The sequence below is a fragment of the Mucor velutinosus genome (assembly GCF_035048745.1).
Source record: "Mucor velutinosus strain NIH1002 chromosome Unknown tig00001540, whole genome shotgun sequence".
NCBI lineage: Eukaryota > Fungi > Mucoromycota > Mucoromycetes > Mucorales > Mucoraceae > Mucor > Mucor velutinosus.
Window position 1 is genome coordinate 261,557 of NW_027041893.1, and position 24,081 is coordinate 285,637.

The window sequence follows — 24,081 nt, forward strand, 5'->3', positions numbered from 1 at the left end:
CAGGTTAAGGAATGAACAATTAGACTAGATATGGAATAATATTACGCGATGAGTTGACGCAAGAATGAGTGAAGGACATGAACCAAAGAGTCATCATGTGGTACCTTCAAGGTACTCATTTTGACAGATGATGTTCAATACATCTCTTCTCACACAAAGGCTGATATTGAAATGGCATGTGTATAAAAGAGCAGGGTAGTGTGATGGATGCTTTTCTCTTTTCTTTATTCTCAACAATACTAAAGATAATTCAAAATGGCCTGTCCCTGTAAGAAAGATAATACCTGCTCGTAAGTAACATTGCAAAGTGTACATGGTGAAACAAAACAAGTGACACACCATTGCTAGTTGTGCCAATGCTGGCGAATGCAAATGTGGTGCCGACTGTGCTTGTGAAAACTGCAAGGCCAAGCAAGAACACAAGGATACTTGTGCCTGTAAAGGTAGGTTGAATAAATCTGAAATTTAAGACTAGTCCCACTGACCCACATGTTGTATGTAGCTTCTGGCAAAGGTACTGCCCGTATTTAAACGCGTCTCTCTGTTTTTGTAATACTAATTTTTTTTGGCTCTTAGAATGTAAATGTGGTGATACTTGCAACTGCTAAATCCCCTCTAGCACGCTTTGCTTCTCTCAAATCATTCATCATTAGTCAAAATACCTTCCATTCTCTAAATCAATAATAAAACGATTGCTTTGTTCATGAATCATGTCTAGAAATGCGCTGCCAAAAGTCACATAAAAGCCTTTTTTGATTAAACAATTTGCTTCTCTCTTTCACTTTCATACTCTTGCATATAATCAGAAGATGAGCTCGTTGCCAGCCTCATTAAAGAACTCTCGCTGCATACTTCACATTGATCTGGGTATTTTATCTTTCTTCATTGCTAATGCCATGGGAGCGCAACTAACATTTCACAGATTGCTTCTACTGTCAAGTTGGTAATAATGTAAAGCCATCGACTGGTGTGCTACGCAACAAGCTAAATACTGTAATTAGAGCAAGTAAGACGAGGCATTCCGTTTGATACACCAGCCGCAGTTCAACAATGGCATGGCTTAATTGCAGGTATTATTCTCACTGTAACCCATCATAAAAGCACACATCACTCAACAATCCTTCAGTAAACTATGCTGCCAGAGAGAAGGGCATCAAGAAAATGACCAACGTGACAGAGGCCAGAAAGTTGTGTCCAGAGATCCAACTGCTGCATGTAGCAACTTTTGCTGAACACGACACAGAACCTAAATACTATGATAATCCAGATCGAAGTACCCACAAAGTATCCTTGGATGCTTATCGAAATGCATCCAGAGATATATTCAAGATCTTTCACAAGAATTGCGACAAAATACAAAAGATTGGCACAGATGAAGGCTTTATGGATGTGACGGAGAAGGTTAATCAGCGTTTAATTGAAAGATATATCAACAAAATGCCGGAATTGTTGGACAGACTACAGGATGAGGAGTGTGGTGTTTATGTAAATTGGGATAAGCTCGGCTGTGTCATCGAGTCCAGAGAGGAAGAACAGAGACGATTAAATTTCGATGCGGATTCGCCAGAGGAAGCGCATTGGAATCCTACAACATGGCGAGATTTACAATTGTCATTAGGTGCTGAATTAGCGGCAGAAATCAGACAGGAAGTGTATGATAAATTGAAATACTTTTGTTCTGCCGGTATGGATTTTCCAAGTGTGAGGGTAGAATCGATCTAATTCTTGAAATAGGTATTGCACATTACAAGGTTGTAGCCAAATTATGCTCCAGCAAGAATAAGCCCAACAAGCAGGTAAAATCATTACATTATTCATTCTAGCATCGTGCTGATAAGCTGCATGACCAGACTATATTACGAGAATCAGCTAGACTTGATTTCATGTGTGAGACACCGTTCAACAAGATAAGGAATTTGGGTGGAAAACTGGGTAATGAAGTGGTGGAGGATTTGAGCATACAGAATGCAAGTGAGCTTTGGTATGAAAAGGAAAGCATGTGTGGATTATGCACCTGTGCTTACACTGTAGCATGGTAGGGGCCATTCGATGGAGTCGTTGCAACAGAGATTTGGAGAATCCACAGGCGTATTTTTGTATAACATATGTCGCGGCATTGATCATGAAGAAGGTAACATCTGCTAAGCAATAGCGAGACTAGATACGTAACATGTCCTCAGTTCTTCCTAGCAAGGCTCCTAAATCGCTCATGGCAGCCAAGACATTTACTAAACCAGTGGCACAACAAGAGGATCTTCAAAAGTGGTTTACCATCCTGGCTGCTGAATTACATCGTCGTATCATACAACATTATGAGGAATATGGTAGCTGGCCGAGAGCGATCACTGTAATGTATCTTGTTCATTTGGTGTGGATTGGATTCTCATCTTTTTATGACGGTAGCTAAGGTATGCTACAGTGAGTCATCCCTCTTACCGATCAAAAGGACTAGGAACCTTGTACCGAGATGACATGAAAACGCATGGTAAGCACCAATGGCTATTTCGCAAGTAGAAATATTTATCTTGTTGCTATAGAAATCCTTGCCAAGAAGTTTGCCAGCGTTTACAATTCAATGGAAGACGGATATCCTTGTATTGGTCTTGATTTGATGGCGTCAAATTTATCCTTTGATGAATCAGTCAAATCGCATACCATCAATCAATTCTTTACCAAATCGAAGGATGCAAGTGCACACAACGCCAATGGAATAGAGGAACAATTATTAAAGCAAGCATCAGATACGGAGAGCAGTAAGAGTAGTAGCAGCAGCAAGACACAAGGTGGGTTATTCTCCAGATACAATGCTCAGGAACAACAACAACAAGGTGAAACATATCTTTGCGACAAGTGCAATCAATATGTCTTGATTGCTTCTGTTGAGGAGCATTCTGATTACCATTTTGCCATGGATCTCATGAATGAAGAAAGACAGCGGTTACAGCAGAGTCGATCCTTATCCTCGCCTTCTTCCATTGCAGCATCACCCTCGTCATCCACGAAAAAGCGAAAATCACAGCCAAAACGATTGAGTGAGGAAGATCGAAAGCAAAAGAGATCACTGTTCTTTCAACCAAAGCGAGCGCCTTAAAAGCTCCTGCAACCAGTGTCTCTCTTATATATCATCTTGTCATCATGGCGAGAATAAAAACACAGCTTGCCATCATAAGGAGGTTTCGTATTCTCTTCATTTTGTGTGATTCGTTTGTCAGAATGATTATGCCGCAGCGTCAGCACACTATTTTATCTGTGAACTGTTTAATCATGCCCATTTATCTTTGCTTTTTCCTGCATTTTTTCGTTGAAGAGCTAAGCCGATGGTGTTCCAAAATTGAGTATTATTAATTTCGACAAGGCCAAGTCCAACTTCAAAAACTTTGAGTTTTGGTTACTGGTTGCGTTTGTGGTAACAATGACGCTCTCCTTGGCGCTTCTTTAGGCAACTGCGGTGCAGTTGAAGACTACTGGGGAGTGTATGCCTCTCATTCCCCTCACCAGCGTTGCGACAATACCGCCTGCTTAGAAATTTCACCAAGGCTGCAAGCATATATCAATGGTTGTCCAAGTCAAGAAGATTTTACGACAATGGCTACAGCACTGCTTGTGCATTAAGCATGCATGCTTCCGATAGCATTGATAGCATTGTAGCTTTTGTCTCATTGTTGCTGTCATGAAGAGCATTGGATCAAAAGGACGAGCATGTATCTTGGAAAATCTGTAGGCAATACAAATGTCAAACGAGTCGATTGACCCAATTTTTCATTTTATTCATGCTTTTTAAAGGTAATTTTCTCGTCGTCGCATTGACGTCCACACCCTGATTTAGAGCGTCCAATTTCATCAGATGCTTGAATCCAATAGAGATGCTGATCAGCGACATATAGTATTCAGGTTTACGCTTATCCGTGATTCTGTAAGCCAATTTCCATGACAATCTCTGGTTGGCTAAATGTGGTGATACTTGAAGAATATGAAGGCCTTCTTTCTGTGCAGAAAGCTTTTTTGCGTTACCATGGTAATACACAGAAGCTAAATCAGAAGGCGTGTTTGTGTAGCATGGTTGCTTAGCAACGGATATTGATGATGACGATGAGGAGGACGAGCAGCTGCCAACCAAAGTACCTGATGTGGATGACGCGATTGATACTGAGGAAGATTGAATATCACAGCTAGCATAGTCTATTGCCATTGAGCGGACGACTGGATAGGCTTTGTCTGTATAATAGCGTCTTGCCATGGGTTGATAGGATGTGTATAATGTGGTCAAAGACACTGGGCAGAAATGGCTAAATCCAAATCGAGTGGTCATTTTGCTCTTGCCTTCTTGATCTATCGTCAGGGACAATTGGGTGGCTGGTAATCGATAATATTCTAGGATATAGAGACTGATTCGACGCAATTTTGAGGATACCGACATACATGTCCTTAATGCCTTGATATCAATTGAGGATTGTGAGAGGATAAGGGTGATGATTTCTTCAGGCAGAGCCTCTAGTAATGGTGCCTTGTTAGGTACAGCTTCATATACAATTGCCATTGTGAAGAAAGAGGGATCCATAGGATCAAAGGGGCTGTTTTATATGCTTTTCCCTTGTAATACAATTGATAAATAAGGAAATGTAAGAACGCTGAGAATGGACAGAAGGAGAAAAATGTGAGAATGAAACTGCCTTCACAAGGGCGCAGACATTCTCTCCTATAAGATGAAATGCGTCGCTACCTCATTCATGATGCTATCACGTAGAATAATGCTATCATTGTTTTTTATATATATACAAAAGCATTTCGATTTGATCTAATCTGATCTGGTCTTCTTGCTGGATCAATAATGAAAAGCGCCATGTGAGCAATGTGACAGATGACTACGCATTTGCTTGAATTTCAAATAATTGTAACATTGCACAGATCCAGGGAAAAGTTTGATTATGTTACTAGAACACGCCAGCATTGAAGCCTATATCATAATGGTCCACTTCGATCGCTTCACTTACAGCATAGTATATTCCATTTTCTTAATTAGGATAAGCAGCACATCGCTAACGATAATGCTGATATCGTAGTGCTTTAACAGGCACTGATGTACACAAATGCTATTCACGCAAAGCAAGACATAGTAAAAGTTTTGTTGGAAAATTGAGATGAATCACTAGAACCGTTATCAAGCCAGGGATTGATCTATTGTCACTTTTCAAATGTCTTGATAGCCCTCCCTTATGGTTCTATATATCTCTTGTCAATGGCTTGAAAGCTGCCATACTGGCTGAGAATTCAGATCATCTGTGCAAAGTTTGTGCAATAAACCAGACATTGAACCATATAATGAGAGCACCCAGCATGCCCTGGTATCATTGGAATGACGCCACTTGAACAGATACAGCTTGCCAGTGGAAATGGATATGTTTGTATGGATGAATATCAAGCAATATGGGCATTGTATGCGGGACAATGCTCTTCCAAATGGTTTCAAGTGACCAGCATGCAAATTGACGCTTTCTTCATCTGCTGTTTAATGCACAAGTAATAATTAAATAGGGTTCCCCTCGCTCACAGTAGTAAAACCACTTTTCTCAATGAGGTTTAAAGATGTAGACTAAAGTACAGAGCAAATCTAGCCAGCAATTTTGTATATAAAACTACAAGCAAACGTATGGACACAACTAAAACTAACAGCTTTCAAGCCTTAAGATCTTGACATGTAGGCTTTTCTGAGCCACCGGAATAGCGTTAAACGATTGTACTCGAGTAGCAGCAACTTCCTGGCACGTTTGCTCAACTTTTTGGGGATCCGAAAAACATTGCCAAAAATCGATCAAAAAGCATGATGTACCCCTCATGGTTTTCATCGAAAATCAAACGATCGCATTTTTGACCTTGAAAATGAAGACTTTTACTATGGTATATCTTGAATCAAAATGTTTCTATCGATCCAAAGCAACCTCTGAAATCATCTTTGTGGGACTTTGATATGTAAAATTTCGACATTTTGGCCAGAAACCTCTTTTCATATTTTCATGAATCATTTGATACGTTTATTCAAATCATCTATTTTACTTGGTACCATTGGATGCACCTTGAAAAATACTCCAGGAAAGCCTAAGGAAGCATTTTTTTTTTTTTTTTTTTTTGTAGGGGAGACGAGCTCCAGTTTTTATTTAAAGTCCTTAGCCTAAGGAAGCATTTTTTTTTTTTTTTTTTTTTTTTTGTAGGGGAGACGAGCTCCAGTTTTTATTTAAAGTCCTTTAAATGTCGTGCTGAGGGATAGAAAAGACTGGATATAGAGACAAAGGATCGGATGGAAAATGGGTTGGAAAAAAAAAAAAGGTGACAGAAGAATGAACGAAAAGGTAAAACTGAATACTTACGAATCAAGATTTAACTCGGCATCCAAACGAGCAAGAGAGCGAGCAAGGCGAAGTTGAACGGTGTCAGCGATGAACGGGGTTCGGTCGAAGATCCAGCGCCAATGCGCTTGCCAAATTGTCAAAAGAGTAGTTGCGAATAGTTGAGGAATAGAGAGTTCATTGAACGAGAGAGAGGGATCACGATCAAGAAGAGGGGAAGAACAGAGTAAAGTTTGTTGTAAGAAATGAATCAGATCAACATCAGAGATTGATGGAGAAGCAGAAAGATAGGTGTGATACATGTATCGCCAGACCAGCAACTTGGGAGGACAGGAGAACAGAGCATGTGTGATATCCTCCGTGGGAGAGGCAGGGCAGATTGTACAGAGGTGAGAAGGGTGATTGTCAGGAACGCGTAGATGTAGGAGGGCTCTGGTGGGGATTTTTTCATATATAGCCCGATACCAGACCGTGCGAGCAGCAAGGGGAATTGCGAGTGTCCAGAATGAGCGCCATTGAGGAGGTTGGAGAGGAGAAAGAGAGGAGGAGGAAGAGGGTAGGTTTTTGCGTAGTTTTTTAAAAAAGCGGATGCTGTTGAGTGGCAACCGACTACGCGAAGGCGAGGAAGAAGGAGGGACGAAAATGCTACGGCAAAACGCCCGGCCTAAGGAAGCATGGGGTGATCATCATATTTTACTTAGTCGAATCTGCAAAAATAGCTTAATTGGGTCCAAAATTATTATGATTTGTCCAATCTGGAGCAAACTATGATTCTGGATTTGAATTAATTTTGGCTTGTGGGGCCAGCTGGCAAACTCAATGCCCTTTTCATACTGCAATACAGTAGTAAATGCTCTTGAAGCGTATGAAAAAGTAGGTGGCAGGCCATAAAGCTATCGTTTATAATGATATTTTATTGCATTTTATATCGTTCATAATGACATCGTCTTGCATTCTATATTTAATAACGTTAATCTGGACATTGACGATTCATGGGCTGCGTAAGATGTCTGCAGTAAGTAGTGAAATCTCTGAGGCTCTGAGACGTCGTTCAAATAAAACATTGACAGCATTGAGCAGAGGAAAGAGGGTAGAACTAACAGTGGTTTTTGTTGATTGATTGTAAAATCATTATTCTCATATGAGCCAGGCCTGACAGATGCCTTGAAACTCAGGTTCGATATTAGGGTTGTAAAGTGTCTAAGGACTGAACATTTACTATGTTATGATATTAACTCAAAATGTTTCTCTAAATCCAATGCTACCCCCTGGAACTTTGTTTGGGAATCTTTCATATGTAAAATCTATACATTTTTGCCCAAAACCTCATTTCATATTTTCTGAAATTGCTCAATAAGTTCAGTCAAAACATCTATTTTACTTGGCATCATTGGAAGCGCCTTAAAAAGCACTCCAAGAATGTATTAGGAAGTACGGGCTGTTCATTACAGCTTGTATAGTCGAGTCTCGAAAAATACATTAAAGAAGTCGAAAAAAGACAAAATCTGGCGAATCTTGAACAGAGAAAAATAAGCTGAGTTTGAAGCAATTTTGGCGGCGGCGGCGGCGCTGCTGCTGGCTGACCCAAATGCGTTTCTGATGATGACGATGATGATTATTAGGGTGCTAAATCAATGAAGATCATGAATTTAAAAGGACAGTCGCTCAAACTGAATACTTTCTTTGCTTTTTTTGGAAAATTTCATATCTGACAACACCAGTCAGCCTAGCTCATCACCAAAATATATGTAATCACAACTTCCTGATTATGATTTGCAGCATTTCAATATATCATGTAGGCAGTATGGGTTTCATCGATTCGTTTCAAAGAGGCTATTGCCATTGGTTGAAAAGCCATTTTGGTATGTGATGAGGACATTTCTAAAATTTGTATCAAGAATAGTCATTGAAAATGATGGCTGCAACATCGTTGATAGTTTCAGACATATAGATCCTCTTCTTTGCTCAGGATTTTGGGAGCATGCTTGTGTATACCTCTAATTGATCACGACGGCACTTTTTTCATGCTATTTGTACGTTGGAATTTATAGATGAGCTTGAAAACCAACAGTGTAACAGAACACTTGGATGCAAGACATCATGGAAGCAGCAATATAAGCGTTCAGCATTTCGCCATTCGAAACTCAATACTGAAAATCTGGGTAAAACTGAATTTCATGGGAAGCACAAAAGAATGATTGCAAATGCATATACAAAATCGAGTTGCACATGGATTGGCTAATGCCATTATCCATCTTGACACTGCCTTATCGTGCTGAGAACACAATGCCCCTTCCCACTCTTTAAAAGCACCATGTGAGAATATCCAAAATGAAATGTCCAATCATGCTATTCGCATAAACAAACCTTGACGCCCAACGCTCTCGTTTTTCTTTCCATTTTGGAAACAGGTTTAATATCAACACAACTAGGGTGATTTTATTCCAAAAAGTCACCTTTCCTTTTTTCTCTCATATTACTCTATTTTCTTCCCACTCTTTATTCACAAAGGAATCTACATTTCATCATGTCTTCTGCTTTTATCGATGTAAGCACTCACAATCTTTTGAATTCAAGCAACACCATCAATGAAGAAGAAGAAGAGCAACAAGATCAACAGCAACACTTGGGCCAAGATTTGGCATCTGACTTGAGAAATTGCAGCATTTCATCCGCTGGTAGTATTGACATTGATGGTCAGCCCGTCAGTTCTGATATTCTTGTTGCTCTCCTGGACAGACCCAGCGAAATGAGAGGTTTGGCTGTTTGCAACGCTCAATTCTATGAAGCTCTTGAGCACTATATTACAGAAACCCAAGGTAAAGATGCCTGGCAGCGCTTTCAAGATGTTGTGTATAAACCTCGTGATAAGCTGCCTGACCGCCCGTGGATGAATCAAATCAGTCAATTCTTGGCTTACAATCCTGTGTTTCTGACCAAATTCAAGGAAAGCGTTGGCTATGAAGACGATGAAGTATCAGTCTCTACACTAGATTACACAACCAGTACATTACCGACATCATTTGTACCACCACGCAAACTGACTTCCTCTCAAAGCACTGGTTCAATCAACACAATAGGCAGCAACCATAACGGCGGAGGCGGAGGCGGACGCCGTAGAAGCCGAAGACTATCAAGCATGAGTCTAGGGGCTGCTCCGGATTACAATGACCAAGATAGCATTTTTTTTGAAGATGCACCAAAGGTCACTGAAGAGATGTTTGCCACTGAGGATCAGTTCTATCATCAATACCAACAACAAAACGCGCCCGCTGGTGGTTTCAATGGCGGAAGAAGACGTCGCTCATCGTATCATTCAATTCAATCTGAGCCTCATCCTACCTTTGTTGAATCCAAAATTGACGAAGTTGACGAAGCCAACATTGAAGTCGAAGCTCAGGAATCAGGCCAAGAAAGCGATCATCTAGGGGACTTGCTGGATAGCGAGGATGACGAGCAAGAAGAGGGCCTAGATACAAACCATCTGAGAAACACAAATGACAGAATCAAAGACATTGGAGCAGGCTCTTCAACCCCAACAGGCAGGGGTCGTAGCTCGCGCAATTACTGTGATATGGATTTGATCAAGCTGCGAGAAGACCCTGATTTCCAAACAAGATTACCGCAGACTCATGCTAGTTACTTTCGCAAAGCACAGCACTTGCTGTCCATCGCACCATCCTCGCGTCGCCTCACAGCTACCGTAAGACGCAACTCTATCCTGGAAGATGCTATGCCACCTAGTCCAGTGACTGAATTGGATGAACCTCGCTTTCAGACCTGCTCCGAGATGGATGAAGAGGATGAGGATGGCAACAATCTGGCTCGACTCATTTGCACTACTCGCAGACAGCAGCCTGATGACATTGCTTGGTTAAACAGCGTCATGGAGGCTCTGGCTGGATGGCCTGAATTGGTTGATCGTTTGCATGACATTGTACAGGAATCCCTGGAGGATAATAGCAAGTGAGATTATACCTTGCAGTTGATATTGAATAAAACAAGAAATTACATATAAAATTGAATTTATGTAGAATAGTTGGGAATTCAAGGCAGTAGCGTTGACACTTGTTTCCCTCCCTTGGGTTGAAGAGAGGCGAACTAGGAGCATATTTGTTTGGTATATGAGCATTGTGTATACGTATGGTAAAAAGGGTCGATAGGAGGGGTAAAGGACATACAAAAAGGGGAAAATAGTTATATAATCTATCTGGATCCCATAAAGCCAGGAATCCAAGAGTTACGCTTATCACGCTTCTCAGTGGGTGAAGTAGGCGAGTTTTCACCATTCTCAACAACAGCTCCACCACCACGAAGAGGTTTAGCGACACGACCAAAGTTCAATGCCATGGAATTTTGAGATTTTTGAGAGCGAGCTTGTTCAAGACGCTCACGGACAGCTTGGAGTTGTGCTTCGAATTTCTGGTTTTGATTGATCAGTTTCTCTTGGGCGTCTTGCAAGAGAGTCTCCAGGCTTTGAATACGCTCATTACGAGCAATCAGCTTGCGCTCTGCAAGAGCAACTTCCTTCTTCAATGACGAATTTTGCTCAACAAGCTATAATAAAACCAGAGAGCGTCAATTATCAAATGGCCAGAGTGCATACGGATGACATGTGGTTGTCTCTTACCTGCTTTTGCACATTGGTGAGTTGCTCCAAATTACGCTCCAAGAATGCCATCTTCTTTTGCTGAGCCTTGTTGTTGCTTGCTCTCAAGACATTGTTGTATTGCTCGCGGGTCTCATCCAAAGACATCTCGAGTTCAACGACCTTTTCGCAACGCGTTTGGAGATCTCTCATCAGCACCTTCTTCATGGTCTCAAAGTCGGCCAATTCCTTAGCCATGCTCTTGCGCATACGTTCCAGCTCCTTTTCACGCTCTGACAAGTCGCCGTTTTGGGCTTGAGTAGGCTGATCTGAAAGGGCACTCTGAAGTTGATCGTTGGCGTCCTTGAGAGCCGACAGAGAGCCAGTGAGTTTGTGTAGATTCTCATTCTTTTCAGCGATTTCTTGCTGGAGATCTTCAATTTCCTTCTGTTGCATCTCCTTCTTGGTTGCATATTGTGCCTCTAATTTGCTCTATAAAGTAAAGAGAGGTCGTCTGTTGGAAGCACCGTACATTACATGATGTATACAGCTGTACATACCTTCAATGTAGAGATGGTTTCTTCCATGTCTGCATTCTTTTGTGCAGCCACTTCTTCCTCAGCAATTGTCTTATCAAGAAGCTCCTCGTATTCCTGCTCCAGATGACCAAACTTGGCATCCAGCTCCAGCTTCTTCTTCTCGAGCACTTCCTTTTCGTACGAAATGTCAGTGATCGTCTTGCTGTGCTGATCCAACAAGATTTTGGACTCTGCCAGATCACGACGAAGAGCAACCAGCTCTTCCAGGCTGAGAGCGCCATGGCCTTCATTCTCAATCTTGTGCAGCGAATCACGAATTTGACGTTCTTTTTCGTTAATCTCACTCTAAACAACCGAGAAACAGTGTTATACAACATGATACATTACATACATGTGCACACAAATAAACAAATAAACCTACAGATGGATCCAATTTGAACATAATCTGGGCCAATTTTTGCGCCTTCTTCTTCTCCTTCTCGTTATCACTGCTGTCCTTGTGGGCAAGACGGACCTCTTGAAGGTTCTTCTTGAGCTCTTCCAGCTCGGCAATCAGCTCTTGATTTGCTTCCTTGAGCGAGTCCACGTTGATGGCATTCTCCTTGCTCTCGTACGAGATCTTTTGAAGCTGCAGTCTGAGTTCGCTCAGTTCCGATGTCATTTGTTGATTCTCTTTAGTGACAATAGCTTCTTGCTCTTTATAGTATCCCATTTCTTCCTTCAAGGATTCCAGCAGTTTTTCACGGTTAGCGAGCTCCGTCTCCTTTTCAGCAATTTGATCCATTAGCTCATTTTCACGCTTCAGCAGCTCTTCACGCTCGTCTTTTTCCAGAACAACAGATGGAGTAGTAGGACGAGAAGCGTCTTCTGCAACGGAGGATGCTCTAAAGTTAGAAGCAGGAGGCAGGGCAGAATAGTCACCCTTGTTGATCTTGTCCATAGACACCCACTTGTCCTCGGGTAAGGTGTTGCCACCACGCCATACTGTAACTTCGCCTTCAAGTGCTGCAATGTATGCCTGGAATGTGATTGTTTCTGATTTGACCTTTTTGAGCAGTGCTTTGAGTTCGGCAGGTGACAGATCGGCATTAACTTTCGCCTTATTCTTGATGGATTTAGCTCTCATACCAAATCGCAGCGTAGAGATGGTTTCGGCTTCATTGTATGACGAGGGAGAACAGTTGATGATCAGCGTAGTGCGAGAGTTACCACCGAGCGATTCTTGCAAGATACGAGTTAGCTTTGAATCACGGTAGGGAATGTGGCTTGATTTTCCATCGGTGAGAGAGTTGATGACCATGCCAAGCGCAGTGAGTGATTTGTTGATCTTTTTGGCTTCCTCCAATGTCTGACCAGAAGCTCCAGTTTTACCAACCTACATGTGCCATGGTGAGCTTAACATTTGCTCACTTGTAAGATGCGTACGTTAGTAACTTACTTTTTCTGAACCAGCCAAATCGACCAAGTAGAGCTTGCCGCTCTTTGCAGCACCTGTGTCCAAGTTCTTTTGTGTGATGGTGATGACCACAATAGAGTGAGATCGAGAACTCTCAGCGTTCATGTCTACATGTGCGTTAGAAACAACGCAATGCCTACATTGTCATTCCGTCTACATACTTGTGTAAGCAACCACACGATTACTACTTCCATTCTTCATTGCTTGATACACTTCATCCGTATTGGCAACGTATATTTCATACAAATCTTTGACGTAAACACCACGCGTTTTATCTTCGTGGATGGCTAAATTATCGGATGATGCTATACAGATGAACATGTAAGTATTCAGTGCCATTGCAAGGCCAAACGAGCTATTTACGGTTAAACAAATCTCTGACTTTCTCCATGTAAATTTCCATATAAGACACTTTGACAGTAAATTCAATATTACTCGGCGCATCATTGATACTTGTAAAGATCTGTTCAATGATGCGAGGAATGATACCCTTTGTGTTCTCGTCGTCAATATCAGCACCCTGCATGAGGAGTGTTAGCGAAAGATCAGATAGGCATCAAGACCGTGGGATTGCCTACCATCATGGTGAATGTTTTACCAGAACCCGTTTGACCATAGGCGAATACAGTACCATTGTAGCCTGCAGTAACATCTATTTTGCAATGGTTCAACAATAATGTCACACAACGAGATTTTTTTTTTTCATTTTACCATCAACGATGCTCTTGATAGAGTACTCGAACACATCCTTCTGAGGCGTGTTCATACCAAACACCTTGTCAAATGCAAAATTGCTAGTAGCTTCACCCTATGAAATGTTGCTGCCATGTTGGTGCCTGAATTTCATTTGATTTCATAATCAGTAACCCACCTTGAGCTGAACGTTGGTTCCTTCATCATCGATGGAGATAATAGGAACACCGCCCTCTCTGTTTTCGAGTGAATTTTGAGGACGGAAACGACAAACAACTTTGATGTTGTTTCCAGACATTATTTTCTACAGATCAAAACAGGAAGAAAAGGAAAAGAAGAGAGGAAAGAGAAAAGGAAAATAGAAATACACACAAAAAAGGGGAAGATTTGAGGGTTTTAAACCAACAAGGTTACTCAAGTTGTGACATTTTGTTTGTATTGTAGTATCAACTATCATCCGCCACTTTGAGTGGGAATCCCCTTCTCACCATGGTTCTGGCAGGCGAGAAAAAAAAAAAGGAGACAATCTGTGCCTGCAATAAAATGCATGAGGGCCGTTTCATCACTGATAATTGAATAGCAGCCTTGTTTGTTTTGACTCGTTGGAAACGGGGCAAGGGAAAACCATTAGTAGATGCCAGGCTAGAGAATCCTATTAAGCAATGCTCATCTTGACGAATTCCTCGGCCTTCCAAGTCGTTGCTGGCGTGATCAGAGCATCATGGGCGAGCACCAGTGTGGCAACCGCTTGTAACAATCATGTCCGCCAGTATGTCATTGCACTGAGATGACCCATAAATTGCTTTGTTGCAAGAGTCTTGCAGGCCTTGCATTCTCTGGAGTAACAATTGGTAATCAAAATGTTCTTTGATGACACCTTTCAACATTTTCGACACAGTTTTGTATTTTGACCTGCACCAGTTGGTCTTCCTCCTGTGTTTCACCCACATTGTCACCATCATCACCATCATCACCCGCACTGGCATCCTCTCCATCCGCATTACCGTCATCTTCACGCACATTGGCATTATCGTTTTCCTGCTCTTTCGTGATAACCGCAGCAAACTAACCAACAAGCAAAACAACACCAGATTGGTTTTTCTTTCTGTTCTTCCAAGAAGGAAGTTTTGTGCATAACCATACTGGACTTGTCGGGAGTTAATGATCATGTTTACGCATCTCTGTTTCAACCAGAATCTAACAATCTTTTACGACACCGTTAGGGAAACTCTTCATGCTCAGGATTGCCTTGTATTCGGTGATGGAGCCACTACCGTCTAAACAAAAATTCTCCAACGGTTTGCGATAGATGGAGAGGCTGCTTTCACGGAATGTGTCTTCAGTCAATTGGTCATATGAGCGTCCTATGCGAGGTGTAGATGCTTGAGCGTCTTGCTGCTTTGTAGTGGCCATGATGGAATCTTCAGGGTTTGTCTTTAGCTGGATCCATTATCAAGCAATTCGATGGATGTTGCAGGGAGCATTCAGGCATTGGATCACTGATACACTGTGCACAGTATAATGCGTCTCTCTCCAGCCATGGTAAACAACATCTACGAGGAAGAGATATACTTACAATTCATGCCCTACTTCCCCGAACTTGCCCAAACACATCAGAGCATGAGACGGGTGTCGATCGATCAGGGGTAGATCACTTTAGCCAATGATACCACTGACCCTCTCAAACCATGCGCAGAGGTACACCCATCAACCCAAAATCGTTGCCAGTAATTCTTGTGACCATTCAGCCAGTGATTTGCTCTTGACTGAAACGTTCTCAGGTATCAATCATCCTTCACCTTGTTCCAATTGCACTGCAATATCTCACTCCTAATAACAAACCTTTGATAGCTCTTGTTTGGATCTGCGAAAAGGAACAATAAATAGATATAAGCATTTTGAATCAATAAAGGGAAGTTTGATGAGCAAGAGCTTCTAGAGATCAGAACATTCGAAAGAATCAGGAACGAAACGTTTAGATTTCCTCCCTTTATAACTCAATACAACTCGAATATCCCTTAGCCATACATATAGTACCACTGATCTCTCAGCCAACTTTAATGTTACTGCCATGACGCTTACCGCTTAGCTATCCTTGGTTGCGTTATAAAGAACACAACACATCACTGCAGATTCAATCCATATCCTAAACAAAAATAGATCAGAGTAATAGGCCAGACCAATAACGAATATGAAAGGGGTTTATTAAAATGGATATGAGACGATGAAGCTATTGGCACCAGAATATGAGCTTGGCCCATGATCAACTATGCATTCTCTCTTAATCAAAATGATCAGGTGTCGCTCGCCCCTCTTATACATCCTCCAGGCAGCAAAAATTTGAAGCGCTGTGAATCCTTTAGTAGTGAAGATGGCAATCCCACGCCTGACTGGGAGCTATCAATGCGAAACTTGGTTACCATGTCCTTATAGCTGTAGGATTCAGGCGGCATGTCAAAAATGTCAGTGCCATCACATATGGTCTTTTGTATTCTGTCCGTTGATAGTAAACCGCCATTACTCACTCGATCTGAATGAGAGTAGCTCTTCATTTTGAATTGGAATTCTTGTATGGTCCGGAAGCAGAATGAGCAATGCCATCCTAGAAAAAGGATTAATAAGCATGATGGCAGGCATTTGTTTGTCTCCGTTCTCTGATTACCTGCATCAGATAGCAAATCCTCGGTAATCTGTCCGTGTGTGTAAAATGTGTGTCCTGCAGTGTATTTTACAACATGAGCCCTCCAGGAACTGCTGTCCACGAAAAACTCGAATGAATACATGTAATTCCGCAGTTGTAAATGTAACTTTTCAGGAACTCCTTCGCAGCTGGAGATGATTTCTATAGTCTGAGCCCTTGGTAGCTCATCCACATCTGACATGATGATCAAATCATTGGTTTTGGCACCTGCATCCACCAGCGCTTGATCCATAGACTCACGCATCTTACCCTCGTTGTAAAATGGCCCCTCTCCAGCTGGCAATGCGTACTGATCGATAATAACATGATGTATTTTTGAGGCTGCAAACTGGAAGCGTTTCTTGTGTTCGTTGAATGTCAAATTTTTGGTGACTCCAGTAAATGTTGCATTTGACTCTAGAATCACAAATGTGTCGACAACATTCCATAGTTCCTTGATGCGTATCTCGAGCAAGTCCAGTTCCACGCTAAAGATAATGGCATCATACACTTTATTTTTGGCGAGCTTTTCTTTTGGTTTCAATTGCCAGCCATGGAGCTGGCACAGCGTCTCCATAGGCACATTCTCGGCATAGTAGTGTGGAATAGTTTTGAATGTATTGGGGTTCTTGTCCCAGAGCGGTCGAGTGTAATAGCCAATGTCTCTCACCAATGTAGACTGAGATTGGATCAAGTAAATCAAGGTAGTCGCTATAAACATCATGATCAAGCATAGGTGCATGCAACGTCTATTGTTGTTTCTCTTGAGATATGCGATACTATTGCTGACATTCATCATTATTGCTAATTTGTTATCTTTATGCTGTAAGTATTTGTATAGATGTTGTGTGAACAATGTATGCTGTCCTGTATGCAAGAAAACTTTTGATGTAAATGTATGCGTACGGGCTCAAGCTGGATCCGTTTAATGTTGTCTACAGATGTTGGTATATTTACAGGAAATGAAAAAGATAGATTTAAGGAAGAAGATGCAAATTGCAAAGCCTTATGGCAAGCGATTACTAAAGTCAGATGTGCAGCACTTCCTGATCCTTATTTTCCATGTTATCAATGATTGTAGCACCATCTTTATTATTGTCTCACTAAAAGGCTAATTAACGTAATTGTAGTCCAGCTTTTCTTTAGTATACATCAGGTAGCCATTGCTCCAACTCTTATATATATTGCAATCTTGAATATATGGTGCTGATGCGGCGCACAGTTTGGTGGATTTAGGGAGGTACACAGAAGCAATTAAAGGCTTCACAGCTAAATGAATGGCTGTATTCATTATCCTAGAAAAAAAAGAGATGGGCTAAAATTAGTGCGGAGCATATCATGCATAACAATTCTTTTGCCAGCACAAATCAAGCAAGAAACTTTTTTTTTTTTTTTTTTGTATTAAAGTGTACTAGCCGATCTATCTCGCTACGCTCGATGACGGCGTCGCCCTGCGGGCTCTGGCCGAAGACATTTCAAATCAGAGATAATAAAAATTTGGTATATCAAGTAGGTTTTAAACAATGATTATATTCGATTCGAAGATTTTAAAACAAAAAATAGACTTGAAACTTGATTGAGACGACAGGAGTTGGGAGTTACAGACCAACTTTTTTTATACAGCATTTATATTATATAATACTTCTGGGTAGACAACATTCTCTGTCCGAGTCGCATTTTCTGGCAGTAGAATTGTCATACCATTTGCAGATGTTGCTCTCGAGATGGCAACATAGAGTTGGCCATGTGTGAAAACAGGACTCCTGAGGTCTACAGCGACTTTTCTAAGGGATTGCCCCTGAGACTTGTTGATTGTCATCGCAAAAGACACTTTTACAGGGAACTGTTTCCTAGTCAAAATAAATGGTAATGTACCAGGCAATGTTGATAATGTAAAGCGAGGAATCAACTCTACTGCACCTGACCCTCCGAGGATTTTCACCTTGAGGACATACTGTCCAATTTGCTGAATGATCAGCCTTGTACCATTGCACAAACCTCTTTCAGGGTTGAGGTTTCTCAAGAGCATTACAGGAAGACCTACTTTCAACTCCAAAACTGCTGGCGGCAGCCCTGAAGGCGAAAGGGTTTGCAAATACTCTGAGGGATAGGCTTGGGTCTCCGTGTTGGTCAGATCAGACTGAGCTGTGTCAGCAGAGTACAGAGTGACCTTTTCCCCAATCACGTTCTCCATCACCTTGCTGTTAATAGCATCAACGTTGACGTTCTTTGAACAGAGAATAGCTCTTTCCTTGAAGAAATCACTATTTTGCAGAGGACACTGCAGAACATGCTGAGGATAGATATCTTCAATGAACTGATCAAGATCAGTCATCTGCCTCAAAAAAGAGGGCAAAGCAATGCTGCCAATCATGGATGGTTCATACGACATTTTTCCTATCCAATCTGCAAATTGCCTATCTGTGTCATTGGAGTTGGCAAGTCTCATATTCTCAGTCAGGCTCAGCTTTTGTAATTTGGGCCATAATCTTGACGATTTCAGTGAGGCATTGACGATTTCAGGACGGCCACCTTGCCTAACAACAGGTGGAATTTGAGCAAAATCACCGCCAAGAACAACAGGAATACCACCAAAGGTAACTTCATCACCACGACTACAAATATCACGAAGTGTTCGATCAAAAGCTTCAAAGCAATATCGATGCTGCATTGGCACTTCATCCCAAATTATCAATGATGTCTCTCGAATGAGATCAGCAAGATCATCGTTTTTCTTGATTGCACACACAGACTGCTCGTGGATGTTGAGTGGAATGGCAAAGCGAGAGTGCGACGTACGCCCACCAGGAAGTAGCAAAGCAGCAATGCCAGAGGAGGCAACACAGAGAACAATTTTTCCTTGGCTTCTATAAAAGTGACAAAGAGTATTGTAAATGAAGGTTTTGCCAGTGCCAGCTGGACCTTGCAAAAAGAAATGTGAGCTATTGGTGTTGCTGTTGATGGAGGAGGTGATGGTATCAAATACGTGCTTCTGGGTAGCGTTCATTTGAGCGTACTTTTGCTGGTACGAAAAGGCTTCTTGATCTTGGAGATATGACATTTCATTGAGTATCAATGAATTGCGCTGTATGCCAGTCATTCTGCTTATCAAGCCATTCCAGTTGAAGAGAGGCAAAGGCAAATTGAACTGACCTAGAGATCTGTCTTGTGCACCAAGAGATGTTTGCAACAGATATAAGCCGTAATCAAGACTTCGCGTTCCATGGTAAAATTCAGCGTCAGGTTGCACGCTGAGCAGCAGCGAATACCCTTTTTGCACGATTGCATGCTCAAGATCATCACAGAAACTTTCACAGAATTGATCCCAAATCTGAACAGGCGATACCAATGAGTTGAACATGAGCGCAGAGACAAACATTGAACGCATTGCGTAGCCAGAGGCAAAGGTAGCAGCTTCTTCAAAGGCTCTGGTCCATTCTCCATCATCTTCGATCAAATGCAGCATCATACAGGCCTCGCGAAAGGTGGCGTACTCGTGATTATTGACAGTTCTCAGATGAGAAAACGACATGGCTCCTCTGACAACTGTGAGCAGCAGACGCAGATAATACCTCTCGCCGGCAGCAGGATTGCAGTAATACATGCGCCCAATTGACATTCTACTCGAAGACCTAGGCTTCCACTTTTTTGCATTCTGCTGCCAAGTCATATGTTCAGGGAACTCTTGATAAAGCAACGGTCGAAAACCGGGTTTGCCGTGATTTGCATGGTTGTAATGAAAGTAAGCCATCAAAGTAGAGCGACTCTCTCTCAATACTTTGTCAATTTTCTCCTGTGGCCATTGGGGATCAAAATAAACAGGTTGCTCGTTTTCAAGATGCACAGCAAGTGGAGTAACAGATGGGCTTTCCTCATGCATTGGGAATTCAAACAACCTCCATGCAGCTTCAACAGGACTAATATAACGGCCATTTAGATACTTGGCTACTTCGTTATTCTGAGTTGTTGCTGTGGTAGTGGCATTTGCTGTTTCAGTGGCTGTGGTGGTGGCTGTAGTTTTGAGCGTTGTCTGATCAGAGCCTTTGTAAATATACTTGTTGATGTACTTGATTGCCTGGACGCTACCACATACTTCGACATTTACATGGGCATTGTATTTTTTTGACAAATAAGGGTTGTATGGCACCACCCACTCATTCGTCATGTGGAAATCGCGGTAGACACCCAACTTGTCCTTGACGCGCACCTGATGAGAACGACCATCTCTTCTTCTTCTATAAGTAGGATAACCATCAGCACTGGTCACCGTTACTGGCTGGTAGTTTTTGGGAAATTTCTTTGAGCATACATCATTGCCAAAAGCATCTTGTACCATACACGGAGACTTTGAGTTTAGCTCGCCACATGGGCCATGCATCATATTGCGAGTGATGATTGCATGCAATTCAGGTTCTTCTTCAACATTTGGGATCTCAGCGCAAATGATCTGATCAATCCTCTCTGGCGTATCAAATCTATCTGTTTCTGCATCCAAAAACAATAGCATATGACCGTGAGGGAGACCACGCTTTTGATACTCAATAGTCCTTACAATGCCTTTATAACAGCCAAAGACCTTTCTGTCTTTCAAGTCTTTAAGCAGCTCTCGGTGCTTAAGGTTGAATACTCGAGCAACCAAGTCGGGGCGATCAGCGGCTGTTTGGCCTGGCAACAATTCATCTTGGATCTCCCTCCAGTTTGGGTTGGCAGTAAATGTGATGAATAACGTTGGCTTACCAAAGAATCTAGAGATAGCCATTGCATTTTGATATAGCTGCATCATGAATCGCGGTCCACCAGTGAAGCTACTGGGCAAGATGAACGTCTTTCCCACCTGTTCGAGGTCTGAGTCAGCAGCAGAGGTAGCATCAGCAAGTCCTTTATACACATCAGCGCGAAGATTCGTCTGATTGACTTTGATCCAGTTCAGTTTTGTTTGCTCACAGATTGCCCAGGCATCAATCACATATTGTTGAAATAGACGTCTTGACAAAAAAATGATCTTTGACTCGTTGTTTCTAACATGCAATCGAAATCTGTAGAACACGCCCTGGGTAAGTCGGCTATCTGACACTTGTTGTTGTTGTTGTTGCTCTGCTGGTGTCTCATCTTCTTCGCTCTCAATAATCATGGCATCAGCAGTTTGCGCTGACGATTGCAGTCTTTGGCCCCAATTCCACCCATATTCACCTCTAGGAAAAAGCAAAGCATAATGAAGAGGCATATATGCAGCATGCGTCTCATTGATACGCTTAAACTGGCCTTGAGCCCTGGCCGAGGAATTGCTACGATATGTGATCAAAATATCTCTGAAACTCCTGTCAGAACACTCGTTTGGAATGATGGCAGCAATCTCGTTGACAGTTGGCAGATTTTGAGTGCGTCTGTCCTGGCCAACAACCAATTCCATTTGCATCTGAGGACTGAGCCTGATGTGAGCATTCTCGCTAACACCATCTTGAGCTTGCCTCTCCTCTTCTTCTTTCAGGATTTCGTGAGCATGTTTGTAGATGCTTACAAATGGATTGCCACAAACTACAGGATCAGCAATCATTTCACTCAGTTGCTCAATGATCGTGTCGTCCAATCCTTGATTTCTGGGGTCTGCACAGCGAATCGCAGCGGCATACTCTGGGTCGTAAACGTACAGCTGGCTATACTTTGGCACATTGCTCAAATTTAGTGGTGCTTGCAAGTGATAGAGTTCCCCATGAACACGAACCGGCGTGATGCCGCCTCTCATCTCATTCTCTCTATCCCTTTGGAGCTGCTCAGGCGTAGCATCGGTGCCAAATGATGTAAATGCGAACAAAGTGTTGTATTGTCGCATGTGCTGCAAAAAATGAGAGGATCGAGGATGGCTTCCGTTGATCAAGCTATTTAAAGGCTCGGGAGGCTCTTGCAAAAGGGGCAAGACAGCTCTACCTTTTTTGCAGCAAGCATGAAAGCAGTTGTCGTTTACTCGCTGTTGAACAGCCCTCTCTGCGGCCCAATGCAAAGCTCCACATCCATCACATTGGTTGTCCATTCTGCCCAAATCTGAACGTTGTACTCTTCCAAGTTCTGATACAAACGCTGCAGGTGCTCTTGGTGTTCTTCGATTCGCCAATCTTCTTTGCCTGGCGTAATTTCGCGCTCGTTCCTGAATTTGAGTACAAACAAAATAAACCATTGCGTCTCAGGGTTTTATTAGGCGTTAAAAGCCATTTTACTTACTCGACATGAATCACATTTCCGATAAGCATAGTCTACTGGAAGAGCAGCTCTACAGGTCGTGCAGTGTCTTGTTTGAATAGTAGGAGGCATATTATTACGTACGTATAATAACAAAAAGCAATGTATCAAATTTTTTTTTTGGTGCCTTATATTCTTGGTGGAGGGGCTAAGCCCCCTCCCCCAAACCCCCTCCCCATTGCCGGCTTCGCCGGTGGTTATGCCCTCGTTTGTTCTGGCTTTTAATACTATTAAATTTTAAAAGGATATGATTGGCTTGTCTACTTTTTTTGAATGTTTTACAGTATATATATTAGATCTTATCAAGCAAGAAACAGTATATGTACCTAAGCATTATGTAAGATCATGTTACTTGCCTGGGATCATAAACAAAGTAATGAGTCTAAAATCCACCTGTAGCCTCAGAATTCTGAGAAAATAATAATCACACATTGGTTATTTTAAGGATCATTTCAGGGGAACTTGATAAATTTAAACACCTATCCATGATTTTCTGCAATTTGGGTCAATCACAATCCAGTTCCGATTCCAAAAATAGGCTTGCATATGTCCTACAATATGGGCATAAGCTCTATCTCGTCATCTAGTCCATCCCATCATTCATCTTTCATTTCATAGTTTACATATTTATAATAACTGTAATATACTCTCTGTCTGTGATTTTTTGATACCTTTAAACAAAGAGACATTTAAACACATAATACATTCAATTCGGGACACAGAAAAGGCACTCGCAAGTTGGATTTTAGAACCATTGAGAAACAGTCTAATATGATCCTGTGTTTGTCACTAAGAATGCCAGGACATGAATAGGATGGCTGCCTCACTCAAATTGTCTTCACCAACATTGATTCATGCTCTGGTGCAGATGTGTAGGTTTTGTTGAATCATTATCACAGTTGCCAAATGTGCACTTGAATCGAGAAAAGCGCGAATACAGCTATTTTGGGCGCCTACAGTTCACATTAATGGTGTCAAAACAAAAGGCTAATGTTGCTACAGGTATGTTGGTACAAACTTATTACTTTGTCTCCTCTGAAAGCCTCCAAAACATACATAAAACTGGCTCTATTGAGAGACAAACTGTATATAGACTATCAAGAGTAGTACTGTAATGGTGTACAGTAGCCTTGTAGTAGAGCAAGACAGATGTGCTAGGAACGGACGAGGTTGGTGTTATTATTTTCAGATCCTTAAACCTTGGAGAAACATTTATATCTACTATTTCGATACGATAATATATCATACATAAGGCATTAATACAATGTTGTTTTTTTTATTCATAATTGAAATGCTGGTTACTTGAATTATATTCAAACTAAAAATGTAACTCTTGAAACTGTTTTAGGTCCTAAATTATCATATATGTTATTTATAGTCTAAAATGGTTTTCTTGAATGATACTTGCTATATAATACGAGTGTATTTATGCTTCGCATGGCTCTCTACTTTCGCTTCGGTGAGAACCAGCCTGCGCAGCGGCAGCTCGCGCTATCGTTTGCCCTTGCGTATCTTATCAAAATACTGCTACTTTTATTCTAACTCTCTAC

General features: G+C 41.7%; 7 protein-coding genes across 7 annotated transcripts; 2 read left to right on the plus strand and 5 right to left on the minus strand.

Annotated features, from left to right (window-relative positions):
- Positions 1 to 809: 809 nt before the first annotated feature.
- On the plus strand, positions 810 to 3,091 carry ATC70_004197 (uncharacterized protein; the record flags this gene model as incomplete). Its single annotated transcript, XM_064823506.1, has 10 exons — positions 810 to 867; positions 923 to 943; positions 1,002 to 1,070; positions 1,127 to 1,684; positions 1,735 to 1,796; positions 1,851 to 1,981; positions 2,040 to 2,131; positions 2,181 to 2,347; positions 2,404 to 2,485; positions 2,538 to 3,091. The coding sequence occupies 10 exons, from the start codon at positions 810 to 812 to the stop codon at positions 3,089 to 3,091; spliced, it is 1,794 nt and encodes a 597-aa protein (XP_064688331.1).
- A 642-nt stretch (positions 3,092 to 3,733) lies between these two features.
- Positions 3,734 to 4,537, minus strand: ATC70_004198 (uncharacterized protein; the record flags this gene model as incomplete). Its single annotated transcript, XM_064823507.1, has 1 exon — positions 3,734 to 4,537. The coding sequence occupies one exon, from the start codon at positions 4,535 to 4,537 to the stop codon at positions 3,734 to 3,736; it is 804 nt and encodes a 267-aa protein (XP_064688332.1).
- Positions 4,538 to 8,868: 4,331 nt separating this feature from the next.
- On the plus strand, positions 8,869 to 10,311 carry ATC70_004199 (uncharacterized protein; the record flags this gene model as incomplete). Its single annotated transcript, XM_064823508.1, has 1 exon — positions 8,869 to 10,311. One exon carries the CDS (start codon positions 8,869 to 8,871, stop codon positions 10,309 to 10,311), a length of 1,443 nt encoding a protein of 480 aa, XP_064688333.1.
- Positions 10,312 to 10,547: 236 nt separating this feature from the next.
- Positions 10,548 to 13,915, minus strand: ATC70_004200 (uncharacterized protein; the record flags this gene model as incomplete). The annotated part of the gene is made up of 10 exons (XM_064823509.1): positions 10,548 to 10,898; positions 10,972 to 11,421; positions 11,490 to 11,813; positions 11,890 to 12,843; positions 12,907 to 13,031; positions 13,086 to 13,229; positions 13,288 to 13,444; positions 13,503 to 13,576; positions 13,636 to 13,732; positions 13,796 to 13,915. 10 exons carry the CDS (start codon positions 13,913 to 13,915, stop codon positions 10,548 to 10,550), a joined length of 2,796 nt encoding a protein of 931 aa, XP_064688334.1.
- Positions 13,916 to 14,472: 557 nt separating this feature from the next.
- On the minus strand, positions 14,473 to 15,030 carry TCB2_1 (Tricalbin-2; the record flags this gene model as incomplete). The annotated part of the gene is made up of 2 exons (XM_064823510.1): positions 14,473 to 14,682; positions 14,830 to 15,030. The coding sequence occupies 2 exons, from the start codon at positions 15,028 to 15,030 to the stop codon at positions 14,473 to 14,475; spliced, it is 411 nt and encodes a 136-aa protein (XP_064688335.1).
- An 881-nt stretch (positions 15,031 to 15,911) lies between these two features.
- ATC70_004202 (uncharacterized protein) lies at positions 15,912 to 17,096 on the minus strand (the record flags this gene model as incomplete). Its single annotated transcript, XM_064823511.1, has 2 exons — positions 15,912 to 16,219; positions 16,280 to 17,096. The coding sequence occupies 2 exons, from the start codon at positions 17,094 to 17,096 to the stop codon at positions 15,912 to 15,914; spliced, it is 1,125 nt and encodes a 374-aa protein (XP_064688336.1).
- An 816-nt stretch (positions 17,097 to 17,912) lies between these two features.
- On the minus strand, positions 17,913 to 22,469 carry ATC70_004203 (uncharacterized protein; the record flags this gene model as incomplete). The annotated part of the gene is made up of 1 exon (XM_064823512.1): positions 17,913 to 22,469. The coding sequence occupies one exon, from the start codon at positions 22,467 to 22,469 to the stop codon at positions 17,913 to 17,915; it is 4,557 nt and encodes a 1,518-aa protein (XP_064688337.1).
- Between the last annotated feature and the right edge of the window lie 1,612 nt (positions 22,470 to 24,081).